This window comes from Ornithorhynchus anatinus, chromosome 9 (assembly GCF_004115215.2).
Source record: "Ornithorhynchus anatinus isolate Pmale09 chromosome 9, mOrnAna1.pri.v4, whole genome shotgun sequence".
Taxonomy (NCBI): domain Eukaryota; kingdom Metazoa; phylum Chordata; class Mammalia; order Monotremata; family Ornithorhynchidae; genus Ornithorhynchus; species Ornithorhynchus anatinus.
The window spans coordinates 8610832-8631895 of NC_041736.1; the positions used below are offsets into that span (position 1 = coordinate 8610832).

General features: G+C 43.7%; 1 protein-coding gene across 3 annotated transcripts in view; it reads left to right on the forward strand.

Moving 5' to 3' along the window:
* GPD2 (glycerol-3-phosphate dehydrogenase 2) overlaps nucleotides 1–21064 on the forward strand; it is a 98508-nt gene that overhangs the window by 55399 nt on the left and 22045 nt on the right. For all 3 annotated transcript variants that reach the window (XM_029071557.2, XM_029071558.2, XM_001509041.5), the window contains exons 7-8: nucleotides 19625–19789; nucleotides 20635–20779. In XM_029071557.2, coding sequence (XP_028927390.1) covers nucleotides 19625–19789; nucleotides 20635–20779 — 310 coding nt within the window. The remainder of the gene's footprint in view (nucleotides 1–19624; nucleotides 19790–20634; nucleotides 20780–21064) is intronic.

The following is a 21064-nucleotide window of genomic DNA, read 5'->3' on the forward strand; positions in this document are numbered from 1 at the left end:
TGATGAGGAATGCTTACACTCCTTTTCAGGCTTGGTGAGGAAGCACAGCCATCTCTGAGAAACCAGGGAAATGTTTAGCGGGTGGTGACCGGGACCAATAGAGTTGGAATGAATGTCCTTTATCATAAATGATCAAAGAATGATAGAAATGAGTGTTTCAGAAAGGACCCACTAGGCTTCCTAGTCAATCTTTGGGAAGGGGGGCCCCTGCATTGTGCTTTCTTTGTTATATTTAATTGGACTTAGGCAAACTTGCTCTCTGGGAAAGTGAAATTCCAGCTTCTCTAACCGTGCTGATGAATTTAGAGTGCCTCGATATTTCGAGACCCTCTGCCATCCCTCATCAGACGTATCCAATCTCTTCCACGTTTCCCCTGTTTCGTCTTTTCTTTCTCAGTCGTACCTTTTGGTGCCCGGAGTTAAATGCTTTCATTTGTTAGTGAAATTTTAATAGGTAAACCAAAAACTGTGTTGGGCTAGGGTGGGCAGGGAAGGTGGAGAATAAAATTCAAGAAAATGTCCTCAGCAGAAACAGCATTAAAACAATCTTAAGAGTCTTACGCAAACATTAAAAGCTAGGAAATTCACAATTTGAGCTGTCTTCCAACATCTACACACCATGGGGGAGCCCACTTAACGACTTTCTAGGTACCCCCTGTGGTGCCGACGTGTTAAAGGACAACCTTAACTGTGAATTTTCTCACTTTGCGACAGACCCTTAATGCTCATTCATTGTCATTTTTATTGGGTGATTATATAAAATCCCTGGTCCTTGTCTGTGAGGAGAAAGCCTGGCCTTCAGAGAAGTGTGTCTTAACCATCATCATGGTTGGGAGTAGGGGGAGGGATTCCTATTTTCTCCCTCTCCTCCTCCCCCACACACCTTTTTTTCATTCTCTCTTTCAAGGAGTGTGTGTGGCAACCCATTTTGCACACTGTTGATGATGTATTGTGTTGGAAAGAGCTAGATGGTCTTAAGGAGCATATGTGAGAGAGGGGTAATGCATCTATTTTAAATAGAGGTATTTCTCTTTTTGGTATTGGTGAGGCTTAGTGGGAGAGAAAGGGGAAGGGTCTTGATCAGCAGGGAGAGTTCTCAAAGCCTTCTACCCAAAGTAAAGGTTTTGCTTGGTGGAAAATCACGTTGAAGAGTTTAAAAAAAAAAGTGTTTTCTTAAAGTAGGAGCAAACTATCTATCCCAAGACTCGGAAAAGGGATCCCAGGTCTGGCCTTTCTAGCAACATCTATGAGTTGATTAAACAAATCTCACTTTCTCAGTTCTGACCCATACCAATATGATCTGAGGATGAGGAAGACTTAAGAAGCTTAAGGGGGAAAATCTTCCAAAGTCCAAGTACAGGTTCTTTAAAGGCACTTGGATGTTGTATTGCATTTTAGGGGGCTTTTCCCCCCCCACTGTGTTTTAGGCTGATTGAGTGCTTCTGCCTAAGAATCTTGAATTATATTGCCTCCATGGTAAAGTGAAATTTTCTGCTGACAGGACTTAGTAAGGCCAAAAGGGATCTCCACAGATCGTCTAGCCAATTCCTCTGCCTCTGGCCAGGCTTTACCTAATCTAGGATGGTCAAATGCCCATTTAGGTGGTAGGGACCAATTCTGTAGCGGAGAGTAGAGAACCCACTCCTGTTTACTCATCTGGGGATGTGGGCAGGGAGGATTAGGAGATCCTGTTATTGCTAAAGTGAAGAATTCCCTGCTAGCAACTCTTTCTGGTCATTGAGGAGGGTGGGAGGCTTTCTGCTCCTGGCAGTTCTCCCCAGCTGCTTCACTAAGAGGGCTCCTCATTTAAAACAGAAGTCACAGTACCATCCTTTTCCCGGAAATGGCCCCAAAGCGTTGTGGAAAGGATGCATGAACAAAGTCACATTTTCTTAAGGAAGGACCTGGGATAGGGGCTTGGTGAGGCAGTTGAAGTTTCCTCTCTTTCCCAAAGCGATCCTTAGTTTGGCATCAGGAGGTGGGTGTCAATTTGGGTTCACAGGCCAATTAAAAAGGCTCAGCAGGCTGGATCACTCTGACTGCCACCATTCCAAATGGACGAATATTCATCTGCTTCACCAGTATTTGAAACTAAATTAGCGTAGTGGTGATTGGGAGAAAGTAAATTGGCAGAGAGAATTATGCTCAGAAAGTTCCAGTTGGGTTAGAACATCGTAACCTCCAACCATCAGCTCAGAGTAGAAAATGTATATGTGCGTTGGGTGATATGTACTCTTTGTATCTCTAGTAGGACTGAGAAAAAAGGTGCAGACTAGCTCACAGCTTCTGCGGGTGGGGTGAAGTGACCAGAAAACGGCTTTGTAACTGTAAAGCACAGTTTCAGTAGGTATTAATGATACTATAAAAATAGTAGCTTACCTTCCCCCTGAACATAGGACTCACACAATGTTCTGTTTCACTGAAAAGAAGGCACATGTGTAGTTATTAGATTGGATGCTCCTTAAGAGCGAGGCTCAAGACTTTTTTGGGTATTCTCCCAAGCACCTAGTACAGTGCCTTTGCACACAATAGGCTCTTAATCAATGCTATTGAATGACTTAATGCAAATTTTTCACTCAAACTACTGAGCTGGCAATTTTGATATTTAAAGAAAGGGTTTCGGAAGGACTTAAACTCTGTTGAGGGCTTGGGAGAGATTTTTTTTTGTTCACTTGATTCTGAATCTGAAGTTTATACACTTGTTACTTGATGGGCTTACATAGTCGTTTGGTATTCATGGTAAGCAGGCCATCAAAACCAGTTTTTTGCCAATTTAAAGATGTTAGCATATTTTGTGCGATAATAGCACTTTTCAGACAGGCTGTGTTTAAAGACAGAAAATAGAAGATATGTCACTGTTTTATAATGTTAAGGAATCTTTCTTGTATGTGTGTGAGGGGGGTAAAGTTAAGCAGCGTCTTTTTGTAGTATCGTCACAAGAGATCTGTAAATGATCTTTGATGTTTTTTCTGAGGCCTGACTTCCTGGTCGACAGAAGAATTTATGGAGGGGTTAGCTAAGATGTATGATGATTTCTGGGAAATTTGCTAATTGGAAATTTTAACAAACTTCTTTAAAAATGTGTTGTCAATTCATAAAATATAATTCATTCTTGATCCTGATGATTTCTGGACCCCCAGTTTCCTGCAAGAGCACCTGCTGCTAAGGCTGCAACCATGTTACGTCTGATGATCTATCTGTAGGCCACTAAAAAATGGCTAGAAGGTCTTTTCACCATTTACATAGGCACTTATTGCTGCACCCCCTGTTCTTCCTTTCTTTCCCTCCCTCCCCCACTCCCTGTGTTCCCCCGCAGTCTTCTGGATATACCTGGAGAATTATCTGCTTTCTTCTAGACCTGAATCTTTAAGTCAATCCATAAATGGTATTTTGGGAGCACTTCTGTGTGCAGACCACTCGACTAAGCACTTGAAAGAGTGCGTTATAATAGCATTGGTAGACACGAACCTCACCCACCAGAAGCTTACATTCTAGAGGGGGAGAAAGACATCTAAACAAAAAGGAAATTGAAAATTTATTTTCATTCATTCAGTCATTTATTGAGCGCTTACTGTGTGCAGAGCACTGTACTAAATGCTTGGAAAGTATAATGTGGCAATAGAGGCAATCCCTGCCCACAATGGCCTTACAGAACTGAGTATCCAGTTTATGGATTATCCAAGTGCCTCGGCAGCTGTTTTTCTCTCTGGCTGCCTCTGATGCTGCTGTTTCACTGCACCTTAAGTAGCTCCATTTGAGGCTGGGGAGGAGAAAGAAGGTGAAGCCAAAGTCATTGCCTTTAAAAACCACTCGGTAATGCCTTTTGTGGGGGAACGAAGTAGAACGAATGGGTAAACTGAGATTTTTGAATTTCCTTTGGAATTGGGTGGCCCGTGAAATACTGATCCTAAGATACCCCGTGTAAATTTAATTTGACCATTCATTATTATTGTGAACAAACATTTGAGTTGCCTCCGACGCCTCCAACAAACAGTTCACTCTCCTTGACCAGATCTTGCTTTTGTGCTCTGTCTTTCTAATTAGTTTTTGCCATGTCTGACTAATTACAGGCAAAGAAGGGATGGTACATTATAAATGTTCGAAAGACCAGTAACAGCAAATCTCAAACTTTACCAGGGGCTATTTTTCTCTGTCTCAGCATCAGGAAACTAAAGCATATGTTGGATGTTAGCCTGGGTGTACACAATGTGTCCTATTTATTCAAGGTTTCCTTTGAAATCATAACTTACAAGTTTGTTTCTCAGGGGTACATGTCAGACTTCATTTAGCATCAGATGGTATTCGGATACTCTGAATAGCAAAAAGGCAACATTTTGGGGGAAGAATGTGGCTGCTATCTGAGCAGTGATCTGTCAGTTTCATTTATGTAGCTCAAGGAAAATTGGAAAGGAGGCACTTCAGAGAACCTAGATCTGAGCTCAAGCTCATAGGGAATTATTTTAGAGGGAAGAAATAGTATTTAAATTGAGGAGCACTATATAGCAAGCTAAAGGAAAAATGAAATTAAAACAGTGGTATCCCTGTTAGAATGCTCTTTTATGTACTTTAAAGCATTGAATAAATTTGGAGGAAGTTTTTTTAAGATGCATTTGTATATTGATATATTGTGCGCTCTTTAGTGAGGAAGCTGGGATGTCTATATGTGTGCGTATTTTCCTTTCCCCTAAGATTCTGAAATGCGTGAAGAGGCATTTGATAATAATGATGGTGTTTATTAAGCACTTACTGTGTGCTAAGCACTAAGTGCTGGGGTATATACAAGGTAATGAGATAGGGAAGAGGGCCTCTCCCACATGGGGCTCACAGTCTAAGGAAGAGGGACAGTATTGGTCAAGTCACTTAATTTCTCTGTGCCTCAATTACCTCATCTGTAAAATGGGGATTAAGACTGTGAGTCCCATGTGGGACAACCTAATTATCTTGTGTCTTCCCCTCTGCTTAGTGCTTGTCACGTAGTTAGTGGTTAACAAATGCCACCATTATTATTATTATTATTATTGAGGCCCCATTTTACAAATGAGGAAACTGAGGCTGAGAGAAGCTAAGTGACTTTCCCAAGGTCACCTGGCAGGCAAATGGCAGAGCTGGGATTAGGACTCAGGTCCTCTGACTCCCAGGCCCATCCTCTTTCCACTAGGCCATGCTATTTCTCTTGATAACATGTGAATTAAGTGCTTAGTACAGGGTTCTGCACACAGTAAGTGCTCAATAAATAAGATTGAATGAACAAATGAATTTAAAATACTGACATTGTGGAAATGCATTGTTTTTCCCATTTCACCATGGGATAGTAGAAATCTTTTGAATTAGGGGCGAATGAGGTAAATTGCTAAATTTATATTTCAGTGGCATATATCATGTTTATATTTCCATACTCCATATTTCCAGAACTTTGAAATTCCAAGAAGGCCACCCTTCTTCATGGCATCAGTTTTAAAAAATGCTTCAAGCCAAATTTGCAAACACCTTCTCTCTAGATACTGAGGGTCAGGAGCTTTGGTACATTACAGAGCTGCTTTGCTTAATGTAAATCCCCTGGATGTTTTCCTTCCACTCACCTCCAAACCACAGTTTCCATTACTTCTGCCAAGATCAGCAGGGGAAAAAAAAGTAGTCATTGATTACACTGACATAAGGACAGTCTTTTTTTCCTGATCTTGTATAACTATTTTGTGAGAGGGTAGGAAATTGAGAAATAGAGCAAAAAAGTGAATTAAGCAGAACTACTTGCCTCGAAAGACTCAAGATATGAAGTTCGGGATTTTGAAATTAGGATTAAAGTATTATTTTCCCCTCTTCTTATGTGTCACCACTTGATTTCCACATTTCCACTATATTGTTATCTCCTTGAGGACAGGGATCATGTCCCTGTTGAATCCTCCCAAATGCACAGTAGAATGTTCTACACACAGTAAGCTCTCAATAAATACCACTGATTGATTTGCCCAAGTCTAGTCTGGGAGACATTTAACAGAATCATTTCTATTTTTTCCCCTAAAGTCTTGGGAATTAATTGCAGTGATGGGAGCCATAAATGGGGTTTGAACTAACCGTCTCTAGGATGGGGCTGTGATTTTTAGAACATAGTCGTGTCTTTGAGTACTTTTTTATCTGAATCGCTGCCTTCAGTGCGGAAAAACTCTGTACCTTAAAATGACTTGTGTCTTTAACCCAGTTTTTCCTCTGTCAAAGGGTACCACCAGAGAAGCATTCCCCCAGGAAGAATAGTTTGCTCCTAATGAAAGAACGCCTGCATTCCCCAACACTCCTTTTGCTAGAGGCACCCTTCCCAAATGCATGCAGATGATAACTGCATCTCCTGCTGTACCTGTAACAATCTAATTGCATAAGTCAGCCCAGTCGAGCATCCCCAGCCCATGACTGGGAGACGTGAAATTCATTGTCATTATTGTCCCTGTCATTTTGGATCATTATATCCCGCTGCAGAATTTTTCTCACTCCAGTGCTTTTTTCTACCTCCAGGGGCCAAGGATTATGGCCAAGGTTGGGGCAGGGGCAGAGCTGTGAGTTTACTTACCTCAGGGGACCCATAAATGAAAACAACTTTGCTCTCTGACTTGCTGGATTCATCTGTTTGTATGCCATGATTTTAAGGTGGGACCGTAATGAATGTTTTTACGTCGGAGATTGTTTCCCCCCCGAAACACACTCATGCCGGATTTTGGTTTGCTGCATCATATGCAGTTGAGGTGATGGTTGCTGTCTGAAATCACAGAAATTTTGTCATTTCCTCAGTGTCCCTGATTGCATAAGACCTGTGATCTCTGGAGGAGATGTAGGGTGACACTCCATTTATTACCCAAATCAGCCAATTTGAAAAGTCAGTCGAGACTGTCCAGTGGTCCTGGGGCCAAGGTCCCCTGAACCACCAGGTCCAGCACTGAGACCATCTAGGGAACGGTGACATCTCCTGCCAGGTGACGTCTGTTTGACAGCGAACTCCTGAAGCTTTCACCTGTGCCTTCATCAGGCTATGACATGCCAGGGCGACCCCCGGAATTGAGGGGTTCAGGCTGTGAGACATATCTCTTTCACTGTTACCTCTCCTGCCCTGGCGCTGTAGGCTGAGGGCTCAGGCCTTAGAATAGGCTGGAGCCTTCAGCCAAGGGGGAAAACTAAGCAATCTTCATGTGGCAAGGAATCTGGGGCCCACAATTTAGCTTTGATTAGTCTCTGCTGTCTGCACTACCCACCTACAGGATGTTAGGCAGACAGTGGTGAGAGTTTGGTGAAAGGGTGGGCTTGGCCACCCCCCCCCCAAACATACATACTCTCTGACCCCTAGAAGGCCCATTTTGAATTCTCGGTTCATCACTCCCGATCCAGTTGGCAAAGGCGGGTTGCAAACACTTCCTTGCTACAGCCTGAGAGGCCTTTGAGTGGTGCCAGATGGCACAGATGAGTTCCGAGAGACTCTGCTGAGCAGTCACAGAGGTGTTTCTCTGTGTGTGGGCCCGTCTCCCAGGGTGTCTCATTGGCAGCAGTAAGGTTTTGTTTTGAGGAGGCCTGGCTTTCTGACACTGCAGCACACCCACCCCAGAATGACACTGATGTTATTTCATGGTGACATTTTTAGCGTGGACTCTGAGAAGTGGGACCGACACTGCCATATTACACTTCAACACAGGGCTCCGGCTGGAGCCGACATCATCCCCGGGCTGCTGTGACAAGTTGAAGGCCGAGTCGAGTGAATTGGAAACAGAAGCACAGTAAGGTGGCAAGGCCGAAATGGGATGTTCCTTGAGCTAGTGTTCAGCTTGCTCTCCCCGCCTTGGTGTTTCTGCAGACTCCATCGTTGTAATCAGCTGGCTTCTGCTCAGGATCATTTCTTGGCAAGTGGACTTTGTGACTTCAACATTGCTAGTCCAATTGTCCCAGTTACATCCAATGACTCGGTTTGTTCCTGTTACCTGCCTTGATTTCTTGGTCTCTCTAATCCTAAAACTAACCTGTTTTCACTCTAATGGTCTCTCCAATCCTAAAACTAACCTGTTTCACTTTATCTGAGCCTTTCTTAATTTTAAAACGACTCACTAGAATTTGTTATGCCGTTACCACGGACGAGAGAGAAAACTTGATCTTTTTGGGCTTTCTTTATATGCAGATATTTGGAAGCTTGTGGAAGTTCCCCTAACAGGTCCTTGCATTGTGCGAAGGATATTAACCTCTTAAAATGTGTGCTTCACATTTAAAATCCTTCTTAGAAAGGTGGACTGTTTTATATACAATAATTTTGTATAGAGTTTGTACTTTTGTATTTTGTACTCTAGTTTGGCGGAGGAAGGCGGGGAAGGAATGTAATGGAAGCAGCGTGGCATAGTGGATACAGCACAGCCCTGGAAGTCAGAAAGTCATGGCTTCTGATCCTGGTTCCACCTCTTGTCTGCTCTGTTTCCTTGAACAAGTCATTGCACTTCTCTCACCCTCAGTGACTTCATCTGTAAAGTGGGGATTGAGACTGCGAGCCCCATGTGGGACAGGGACTGTGTCCAACCCTATTTGCATGTATCAACCCCAGCACTTAATACAGTGCCTGGCACATAGTAAGTGCTTAACAAATACCACGATTACTATTATTTAACCTTGTTTTGGAGGAAGCCATTGAGGTGATGGAATCAGAATCGACTACTGTCAGAGGGTCTAGCCGATGTAGCAGATCCCACATGCCGTCCTTCCACTCTTTCATTTCAATTCATTTGAGTATCACATGGTAAAATCAGTTCTGCCTAAATGCGTGTTTTCAGTATGCCTGTTGGATATAACACTATTGAGCCATCAAGGGATGTTCTTCCTTCTCAACACGCGTCTATCTGAATGCAGCATAATGTGGTGTCAGAAGCAGCGTTTAGATATGTCAGTCAACCAACTAGCGGTATTTATTAAGTTCTAGGGAGAGTCCAGTAAAGTAGACACGACCTTTGCCCTCCAGGAGCTCACGGTGTAGCGTTGCAAGGCTTTGGTTGGGTTGGGAGTACTACAGTGTGAGTCTTCTGTATCGTGTGAGGTTCTTCAGGAACATAAACCTCACATTCTCGGAGAACTAACTGCATTATACTTAGCTTGACAAATCACCCGCTTTGATTTGTGGCATCGCCACTTGGCAAGGTTTCACCAGGCCTAGCCAATTCTGGGGATGGTTCTATTTAATTCATTATGTCCTGTGTGTACACCAGTGATAACATTTCCTGTTAATGGATCTGCTGTAACATCATCCTGAGTTGGGAGATCATTTTCTAAAGGTTCTGTGTACAACATTACCTGGCTGTGGTAGGCCTGGTATGGAGATATTTTAGTGGAACCATTTGTTACAGTTTCTCGCATTTCAATGCTGAAAGCTACTTTGTGTAATAATTATAGTTTGGGGATCTGTAAAGTGATTTGATCACTGGATTTCCAGATAATTCTGCTGCCCCCCCATCTCCCCTTTTTTCTTATCATTTTAAATTATTTCAGTACTTAAGTGTTTGGGCTCAATACAGACAGATCGCACGTTGTTACCGAGGCAGTTGGGTGTGTTTTATTGATGATTTTATCTCTGCCCAGGTTGTACGGTCATCTCTTCCTCAGGCAATGTAAAAGGTTTCCTGAGCTATGGAGGTGAGGTGGTGCTATCTTATGATACCAAAGTTCAACCCATGCCTCACCTTGGGGAGGTGAAACAGCCAACACTAGGGAATTACCTGCCAGGGCTGTGCCATTAATACGGAAAGTTTCTGACCGAAGAGTCACGAAGGGTACTGCATGTGGTGGACAAGTGCAGGGGGACCCCTCAAAAGAGCCGGCTCAGGGATCTGAAGGTTACCCTGGAAAACCATCTGCTGGTTTTTAGCACTGCCGCACAGCACCGGCATCCTGGTGCAGCCACTTTGGCCGCAGATGGGTTTTGTCCATCTGTTTCCACCCGCACCTTGTAATGCGTTCCATCCCCGACCTCCTACTTGGAAGTTACAAACAACAGGCAGGGGCAAGCACTGTACTAAGCGTCTAACTCATGAGTAGAATCATTCTGGGTCCTTGTCCGTTGAGTATGAACCAGCGAAAGCTGTCATAGGAACCTCCTTACAAAATTAACATCACTGGCCTAGCTGATCGTGGTCACACGAGGGTAATACTGTACAGCCATCCATATGCGTACTGGAACACACTCTCTGCTGTTAGGCACAGGTTACCGGCTGTTAAATATGAGGTCACAAGAGAAGTAATGTGCTTTAAAACCCTTCCAAACAGGTCTGGCTAATTAGCTGGTAGGAGACTTGCAGGGAAGGAAGAACTGGAAAACCTTCAAAGCCCAGGGATCAGAGGAGCTGGTTTTGCCTACCCAGAAGCCTTTGGAACATTCTGGGAGGAGTTTGTCTCTTCAGCCAATAATGGAAGAGCTCCAATTCCCCTTCTGGGCAGAATTGTTTTCTTCAAAGTACTCTGGGGAAAAAAAAGAACCCTCAACTTTTGCTTCCTTGAGCCCTGCTAGCTGCTCTATGACCTGATCTGGTTTGACTCCCTCTTAGAAGAGTTACTCCATATGGTGAAGTTGCTTTCGCTTTTGCTTAAATTCTACCTGGGGTGAAAAGGAAGCTGGGTTGATCAGATATGGAGTTATTTCAGCTAAACCTTTTCTACCCCCTTCCTCAGGCAGAAAGTTCTTGGCCATCTATGTGACCAAGCGCCTGTGAGTGACTCTGTAATCAGGTAAGCAGGTTTTGCAGATGCAGCTTTAAACCTATAAACTTCAACCCGTTTGTGGGTCCGTTGGTATTCTTTCCCATTTGTAATATTAACTCTTGACTTTGGACATTATTCCATTTGGGAATCTGATAGAGCTACAATTACTGGGTGTTTTGCAGAGTTAGCAGCTGGGTCTAGGCCAATATCTATATTCTCCCCTTTCCCTCTGATCACTCTGAAAATAACATTGTGAGTCTTATCCTAGTTTGGTGTAATACAGCTCAGCAGGCCCATCAATCTTTAGAAGCAAAACCATCTGACTCTAATACATGCCACTCCCCCATAAAGCTAGGCTTGACAGTATATTTGGCAGGGTATATCTGAACCAGTAGTGTCTTAATGGAGACAGAGGCCGTAGTTGATAAGATTTCCCGGAACTGACCTGACCAAGCTTTTCTGGAATGGGGAGACATATGATGTTCTATTCATGGCTCTATAGGTAGTTACTTTTCCCTCACTTTTCCTCCAGCAGGCAAATGACTGGCAAGGGTGAGAGTGTAAAAAGCACCTTAATCAATTACACCGCACAGATTAGTGTCTGGAATAAGGCTTTGCTGTTGTTCATGGAGAGAGACCTCCGTTATTGTCCAAGATAGAGAAGGGGCTTTGATATTGTTTGGCTAGCTTGCAGGCCTCTTTTGCTTAGGCAGATTTTAAATTTGCCCAGCCAGAAATTATCCTGGCCATAAAACCCAGAGCCAGGGCTGCTCAGACAACTGCGTACAGCAACCGAAGCCCTGGATGCAGTGGCTTCTGAGGCCTGTTTCCAGTAGCGGCCCTTCTGAGCATGAGAATCTGGGAGGTAGGAGGTGCAGGAGTAATTGATATTAATATATGTCTATCCTGCCAAAGGTGCAAGAACAAAGAGGGGAAAGGATGTAAAGGTTTCTGGGAGCTTGGTTTACTCTCCTGACTTGAGAGTGGTTCAGAGGTGGTTCAGAGGTTTTTCTTCATCCTATCGTTTACCAATAATAAATCCAATTTCCATATTTTTCAGTTCTCTATAAAGTTTTCTTTTTTAAGGCAGGTAAATAAAATAACCTGTTTTTCTATTACTATAGGAAGATCATTCCCTTTCCTGGAATTGGGCTGTGGATGTAGTTTTCGATGTCCAAGTTCAGCTCTGCACCAGGTCCCAAAACCTTCCCGGACCTCTGTTCCCCCAGGAAACTATTTTCGAATCAGTTTTCTGGGCAGTTGGGAAAAAAAAACAACTTTTGGATTGAAAGGGTGGCCCTCTGAAAATGTGACCTGTAGAACTTGACGCTTCTTATGTGAGCAGAGGAGAGGCCCCTTGTCCCTTTAAGATTCCAGTCTCTGGTGAAAGTCATTTGATAAACTCCTAAGATGCAGACTTAACTGTGATTAAGAAATAAAAACTCCATTTAAAACATCTGGTAGGATAGAGGCCATTTCATTGCTGAAGAACACTGAACCAGCCTCTCAGAAGGCAGCTTTCACTTCTCACCCTTGCGGTGACTCGCAGAGAGAGTAATTCCAAATGTATCAGCGGGGCCCTGTGGAAAGAACCCGAGCCTGGGAGTCGGAAGGGCCTGGGTTTTAATCATGGCTCTGTTATTTGCCTACAGTGTGACCTTCGACAAGTCACATTAACTTTTCTGGGCCTCTGTTTTGTCATCGGTAAAACGGGGATTTAAGTAGCTTCCCTCCCTCCTACGCAGGCTGTGAGCCCCATGTGGGACAGGGACTATGTTTGACCTGAGTATCTTGTATCTACCCCAGTGTTTAGTATAGTGCTTGATGTATAGTAATTGTTTAACAAATACTACTACTATTCTTATTATTATCATTATTACTATTATAACAGAGGGTAGGAACCATGCCTGCAAACTCTGTTGAATGCAATACAGTAGAGTTGGTAGGCATAGTTCCTGTCTCAATAATAATAATAATACTGTATTCTCCCAAATGGTTAGTACAGTGTTCTGCACACAGTAAGTGCTCAATCAATACCTATCCATCAAATGATTGATTGTTACATAGTGCACACTCAACCCTGGAGTGGATGAGACCTTTCCCTGTAGATTTTAGGAATCATATGCTCCCGCTCACATGCTCAGTTGAGGAAAGGATCTTTGAAATTACAGCCATTTGCAAATGAACTAGTCTACTTGGTCCAGAATATGTAATTATGGATCTGGGTTCTGACAAACACACCTCTGTTGTTGTGTCTCCACGCTCAGGCCCTCTGAGTTCTCCTTTGCTTATTTGAAAACAAATCAAAAGCCATTTGCCAACTTATGCAGTGCCAGGGGGAAGGAATGTTGAGCTCCTTAATTTTCTGCCGTGACTGCTTCCTCAGTGAGGGATGGGCTGGTTTGGCCATTTTGCCACTGTGGTTGATAACCTGTTGGTGTTGGCCTGAGTAATCCATATCGTTCAGTCTTCACCACACATTAAGGAGAGGCCACATTGTGTTATATACACCATGTCCTGACATTACGCACAACTGTTTCTTCCAGCATCACACTTGTTACACTTTGTACCCAAAACAGTGCATACAAAGAAGGTTTGTCTAAAGCAGGTTTCCACGTAATTCCCACGTAATGAAAATACACATTCCAGTGTGGAACTGAATGTATTCAAAGCTATGAGGTCTTGTGCCTGGAGCCTAGGTAGAATCTCTTACCAAAGCCTCTGGTTTTCAAAAATTGATTGTTCTGCTTTGAATTTGAGAGGAGGATACCTATTATCACCTTCTTCCACTGACCATATTAGCTGTAACTTGTTTATTGGAAGCCAAAGACAGGAGGTGACCTTTTCCCGGATTCAGGAAGGCCTAGAAAAAGTTGGAGGGTATCAGGGCAAGGGATATCCATCCAGTTTCTGAGAAGTCTAACATGACCCAGGTGGCCAAAACCATTTTTCTAGCCTGGAAGAATTATTCTGAGCATAATTAATTGGAATGTGCCAGGTCCCGATGATTCTGTACTCTTTTATGAGTAAAAGGGTTTTGGAATTTTCTTATGATTCACCTCTTGCTTTTTGGATTGGACCCCTGAAAAGCACCTATGTGCTACTCTGGAGATGAGCCAAATCCCCATGATTTGAGACAGAGACTTGTGTCCAACCTGATTAGTTTGTATCTACCCCAGCGCTTAGTACAGTGCCTGGCACATAGTAAGTGCTAAACAAATACCATAAAAAAATACAGTGCTCTGCACAGAGTAAGCACTCAGTAAATGCCATTGATTGATTATCTAAGGTAATAAAGAGCAGAATTCCATCTGGATTACTAATTATTCAGATGGTCCCCTTAAATGAAGCACTCTTTGCTTAATCAAAGCCCCTCATTTAGCATCTTATAATTGGCTTGTGTTAACTGAAGGGGCGTTAGAAGAGAAATAGTACCGACTTATTTATTGGTCACTCCTCTCCCCAGCTATTTTTAATTGTATCTCAAAATTTGAAAGTAGCCCTTAGGGGTATTTTATAGATGAGCATGGTTTCTTTTGCTTTTAAATAAACTCAAACGCATTGTGCCTGTTGGTATTAATCAAAACCAATTTTTTGGTAATACTAGAAAATCCAGGAAGGCTCAACTCTGTAAAGTTTAATCTCAGAAACACTAATTTCCATAAACAGTTGAAAATCTTATGAAATATGAGGAACTTGTTAACAAATGGATTTTTAGACAAGTTTAGTTAATCCTACAATAAAACATAAGATTGTTTATTCTTGATTGAAATATTTATTAACATCAGTCCCCTCTGGGGGTAGTTTCAGAATAGCCATAAACTTGAGTCCGTTTTTCTTGAAACCTGGGTCAGAACAGGTCTTTGGCAGCCCAGTGAAGTAGACACAAGCACATTTTTAAAGGACTAAGCAAGATTTATTGAGCATTAGGACAAACGAGCAACCACTTTCACACAGCGGCTGAGAAGCAGATGGGATTCGTTAGTTGTACAGGATGAAAATATCGCCAAGTGTAAGAAAAGTTTGGATTACTTCACGGATGAGAGGTCCACACTGGGGTGTTAAAGGGGCAAGGTGAAATGTTAGCAGCCACGTCCCTAATTATGAGGATGGGTGTTAGAAAACCATCTCTGTTTCCCCAAGCGTCCTCTGAAACCATTTTGAGTGACCGAACTACAGCACTGAATGGATCCTTAGTCGGACCCAGTTGGAAAATTGTTTTTATAAAATGATACATCACAAATGGAGGTGTAATACAAAACTCTCCTGAGTCCTGCTGCTGCTTTAAGTTAATGGACCAGTTAATGCTTTGAAGCAGTCTCTTGATGCAGAAATAGACATTCTGGTCCCTGATGGCATGACTTTGGAACTCCTGAAGTGTGCTCCAAGAATCAAGGAGGTGCAGTGTCTTTCATTGGCCTCTCAGAAAAGGGGAAATAAAGGATGGTGGGCAGATCCTCATCCAGAGCAAGTTGTGTGAGCACCCATTTCTTGTGACCATGGACTGTGGGTGGTGTTGCTAGGGTGGTATGCTAGTACTGCCTGAGGGTATCCCCAAATAAACACTATCTTAATGTCCTAAAATAAACACCACATCTTAGAAGAGGACGTGATGGGAGAATCAGGCTCAAGAAATGTAAGAGTGGCAAGGCACCCATCAGTCAGTCAGTGGTATTTATTGAGGGCTTACTGTGTGAAGAGCACCGTACTAAGCATTTGGGAGAGTACAATATAAGAGTTATTATTAAGCATTAAATTATTTTATGCATCTTTTAAGGACTGGTAATAGTAATAATTGTAGAATTTGTTAAACGCTGAATATGTGCCGGCCTGTACTAAGCACTGGGGTGGATTCGAGCTAATCAGGTTGGACATAGTCCCTGTCTCACTTGAGGCTCACAGTCTTAATCCCCATTTTACAGGTAAGGTAACAGACTCAGGTAAGGAAAGCGACTTGCCCAGGGTCACACAGCAGACAAGTAGTGGAGCCGGGATTAGAACCCAGGTCCTTCTGATTCCCAGGCGCATGCCTCTATCCACTAGACCTCATTGCTTAGCTTTAGACTGCAGTTGAATCCTCTAGACTGTTTTTTTTTTTTTACAGCATCGACCCCTTTAAACTTTGCTTCAGCGCCAGCGAAGCTATCCTCTACTCAAGTCTTCCGTTCCCTTAGAGTGCAATATCTTGTTCTAAAGTTTTCCTTTCCTGATTGAACTTCCTTTCTCTTAGGCCGGATCTGGATGAGCAAATGACCTAGATAATTTTGGCTTCTGGCACACGGTTTTGCTTCGATTGTTTGAGTGTTTCAGGGGGACGAATCAGGGGTGGATTGATGTGACCCCCGTGGATTCAGTGGCAGTTTTCTACTTGATCTCACTCCCCTCCCCAGCTTCAGGGATGAGGACGCAGGGCCTTGGGAGGAGGGGAAGGCAGGGTTCAATGCCCCAGCAGACGCTCCTGGGATATGTAGCCCGAGGCCCCACAGCACTATGTCCATATGTGTAATTTATCTCTCTTCATTACTGTCTGTCTCCCCTTCTAGTTGGGGAACTCGTTGTGGGCAGGGAATGTGTCTTTTATATCGTTATATTGTACTCTGTGTGCAGGGCACAGTAAGCGCTCAATAAGTATGATTGATCGATTGATATTAGGGCATCCTTTCCTTTCTCAATAGTGTGCCTGCCCCAAGTCTAGGAGTTGGGCATTTGGGGAGCTCTTTTGTTCCTGGAGTGACTTCTGAATTCTCAGGTCACCTCGGGGCAGAACCTGGGTCCCCAACAGCCCTCGGGATTGGCCAAATAGCATTTCTACCACTGCTTGATTTTTCGCTGGCTGGCTTGTCTAGTGTATATCCACACTTAGCTACCCCCACGGCTCTTAAGTACCCATCCTTACACTCAGCCTCTTCCTTGTAATTTATTTTAACCTCCGTCTCCCCCTAGAGACTACAAACTCCTTGTAGGACAGGGAGTGTGTTAATCAGTTCTGCTGTGCTGTGCCTCTCCCGAGGGCTCAGTACAGCACTCCGCACATAGTAAGCACTCATACCACTCATCGATTGATTGACCTTAGGCCATGCCCCACTAGGAGATTTTTTTCCTTCTGGAAGTCTGCTAAACCACCTCCCCTCAGTTGTAAAGGGATAAGTTATTCAACCGGATCCTTTTAAGCTCAAAGATTGAGTGAGTTCATGATGATGGTCAGTCAGCCGGTCAGATAGATGCGTGTGCCTCACTGGTGTAAGGAAACTGGCAAGAAGGACACTGCCATGGTTTGTCTGGCCAGTCTCAGTCGTTCACTTCTCTCCCGAAGATGTTAAAGCTCATTTGTCTTTGCTTTTCCCACTCCCAACTGAGGAAATAAAGCACAGAGTGGTCGTTATTCAAGTCGGAATTACAACGTCGCAGCGGGATTCTAGGTGGTAAATTAGCATTTCTCCTGGAATTATTTGGAGTTACTGAACAAAAAGCAGGATAAGAGGACGTGTAGATGAAAATGTATCTTCTGTATATCCAAAAAACTCTGTTTAATTTGGTTAAGCCCTGAGGGCAGGCTTAATTGTGATTCCGTGATGTTTTTCTAAGCTTTATTAAGATCAATTAATATTTCCTGAGCGCCCCCTGGGTATACGGTAGGGTACTGCCTCACGTCACTTTAAAATCACTTTAATAAGCAGTCTCTAAGGCCAAGTGTACTGCATGGAGAACAAGTGTGATTTTTCTCTGGAGCTATAGAGTCCTTCTGGCCCAGGTTTTTCAGGTACTTCATTTCCTGGGGGCTCCATTCCCTTTCTATTCTTTACATTTGACTACCATCTCTCTCCTTTGCAAGGTTTGTCCTGATGTTGGCACTTGTCAAGGGGAAATCAAATGGCAGAATTGCCCTTTTCAAAAGATTTCAGATTTTGAACTGAAAAATTTCCTAATGAGGCTTAAACATTAAATTGCCTACCACCCAGGTTGTTTGTGTTGAGGGTTTATATATATATATATATATATAAAGAGATGCATCCTGTGGGAATAAAACACCCTGTCTGAGATTTTCCCTTTTCTTTCAGTTGGATGCTTGTGTCTTTTCCCTATATAGTAGGGGCTTAATAAATGCCATTAAAAAAAAAAACTGGGAAGGTCTGGGCTTCACTCCGGGTGCCCCATGGCACACGTGAGTCCATTCCAGTGGGACACTCCAAGGGGTGATGGTGTAGGTGTGACACTGACACCCTTCCTTCTCCTCCCCTGGAAGAAAAAGTTGGTTGCAGGCCCTGGGGATGCTCCTGGCCCAAAGCTTAGTGTTGAAGGACTCTGGGACTTTGGACCCTTGCAGGGCTGTAGCGGAACTTTTCTGCCTTGAGAGCTCAGGACGGTGTGTCGTTATGCCCAGCACAGGCCATCGGAATTATCATTTTGATTATGAGCCCAGGGTGGAGCGATGGAAGGGACTGGTTACAGAGCGTGTTTGTGTTCTTGGGTGAGAAGCCCTTAAGTGCAAACTTCTGCCTCTTGGTCTGTCCTTGAGGATCCCACATGGAGACATAGCTGTGCTTTGGGGGAATTTTCTATTGAATTGCCTGTATAGTAGCTCTGTGTGTGTGTGTGTGTGTATTCGTGTGCACTCGCACACTTTTTATTTTTCGCTGATTTTTTTTTTCCTCCATAGCTTCACCCCTTTCTGAGGTGCAGTTTTATTGATGCCAGCTCAATAACTACTTACCTTGCGTTTCTTCTGTCCATCCTCCTCTTAGTAGAACATTTAATTTGGAAAATAAAAGTTTCTGGATGATTGCATCAGTTGTCAGCCGTGTGAGGAGGAGGAGTTGCTTGGGGGAGGGGCAGTGCATCGATCCCCTTTTATAACTTTGCCCTTTTGGCTGGAACAGATTACTTGTGTAGTGGCTCGGCAGGGCTGAGACAGAATCCCAAGAAGAAACTTTACATAAACCATTTATACTAAATGTTTGGTATGCTGGCAACATAAATCAACAACAATATCCATTACAAATGCGTCCCTTTTATCAGTATTACCTTGATATAACTGATCCCAACATGTGGGAATTTGAACCCTGCCTCCATACATCTAGTAGTATGTAATTAATTATTCAGGTCACACAGAACCTGGCCCCAGCAATGTGCAGTAATTCTTCCTGGTCAGCGTTAACTTCAGTGGCAATAATAAATAGAAAAAGTCTCCAGTGATGCCAGTATTTTAAAGTGATTAATCATCTTTCCCCCTTTCCCTCCCCCTCCGTTTTCTTTAACTAGGGTTTTTCGGTAATAAATCTTTAACAATACAGGTAAGAATTGTTCCGTAATTAAATTTTGCTCTACTTAATTTCTTACCTTACGGGAGGCCTTTCCGATGATCCACACTAGGGAGCTTTGACTCGAAACTTGATGCCAGCCTCTCTGAGAAGAAAAAGCCAGTTTTTGGTGAAGATCTGAGGGGATCCCCTCAAGCCTTGGCTTCCAGTATTGGAGAGCCCACCCTCTCTCGGGGGGCACGCACAACGTGAGTCGAGCAGTGAAAATTTAGCCCAGTCCTCAGAAGTAGTTGCTCTGGTTCCCTTTTCGAGCTATGGGCTGCCTGGAATGGGAAAGACCTCTTCATTTACCCACAGGATTCCAAGATGAATGTAATTGTTAATTTCCTGTCTTGTCGTGTGCAGATGTCGGTCATTAATTGGACAGAAAAATGGAGATTTTAGAAACATCTGCGTGTGAAACGGGGCTGTATTTTGCTTGTTCTCACCCTGCCCCAGAACAGACGATGTTTCTCTCGGTAATCCCTGTTAGACCTGACCAGCCATCAAGGCTATGCAGTGTGACAGGGACAGATGTGACAGATCGGTTCTGACACACTTCCATACCACAAGTCAGTGGCTGGAGGTGACTCATGTCCTTCCTCCGATTCCGTCCCCTGCTGCAGGACAACACAACGATGCACGGATGAACCTCGCCATCGCCCTCACTGCTGCCAGGTACGGCGCTGCCACAGCCAATTACACTGAAGTGGTGCACTTGCTGAAGAAGACAGATCCCCAGACGGGGAAGGAGCGCATCAGCGGTGCCCACTGCAAGGATGTCCTAACGGGTACGTCTCGGACCCTCCGACTTCCAGGCCGCTCAGCACCTCCCCCTGCTCGATCTTGAGTTGCTTCCCGCCCCACTGTACCTCGGAGCTGTTAATGCCCCCTCGCGTTCAGGCTGAGCTGCCGAGATCCTTGTTAGCAGTTCTCCCTTACTGTCTCTGATTCTGGTTGAACTTGAAAATTTAGCTTTGCAGGCTTTATTGCTTTTTGATTGATAGTAAAAGGGAGGAAAAGTGGAAACCCAACCAGAGCTATGAATGAGTCTTGTTTTCTTTATAAAAACATGATATTAAGAAAATGAAACAAACAGGCTGAGTTTATAAATCTCACTTAACCGACACAGCAGCCTATTTCCAGAGTGCTGTGGCACGTCGTTAGTGTCAATCATCCTTAAGGTCTGTAGGGTTTTCCTTCAAGCTTTGGGTCTCTGGCTGGGTGGGCAAAGCTCTGCATCCAGACCTTTCTGGGGAGGAAAACCGACACTCCGAAATGGTATCTCACAGCAACTCTGTTTATGGATTTCAGTTTCAAGACGGAAACGGCTTTTTTTCCCATCATGGGATTTCTCCCGTTTGACTCTCCGATCCCGGGCACTTCAACAAAATAGAGTAGGAGGCTAGAAGGAGGAAGTGCCTCGCTTTCTTTTCTCCGACTGGGGCTTTTCCATAGAATACCCCAGATGAGAACCTTTTGTTTTGTTTTTCCATAATTCCAGCTGTTCCTGTCACTTAGTGTGGCCTACAAGACCCTTTGCTATAGGTTACCTTAATAGATAAATTAATAATCCAGAGCTTCAGTGAGCAGAGAAACAAATGGGGTATGTGATTGATGCTGTTTTCTCTCACAGGGCAGGAGTTTGATGTGAGAGCCAAATGTGTTATCAATGCTACGGGCCCTTTCACAGACACGGTGCGCAAAATGGATGATCAGAATGTAACGAACATCTGCCAACCCAGTGCTGGGGTGCATATCGTGATGCCTGGTTACTACAGGTAGATCCATCTTTTATTTTATTTTATGGTATTTATTAGGGCTTTACTATGTGCCAGGCATTGTACTAAGTGCTGGGGTAGATGCAAAGCTAATCAGTTTGGTCACAGTCTGTGTCCCACAGGGGGTTTATAGTCTTAATCCCCATTTTATAGATAATGTAACTGAGGTCATGTAGCAGACAAGGGGTAGAGCCTGGATTAAAACCGAGATCCTTCCGACTCCTAGGCCCATGCTCTAGCCACCAGACCATGTTGCTCCTCAAAATCTACAGTCACACCATTTTT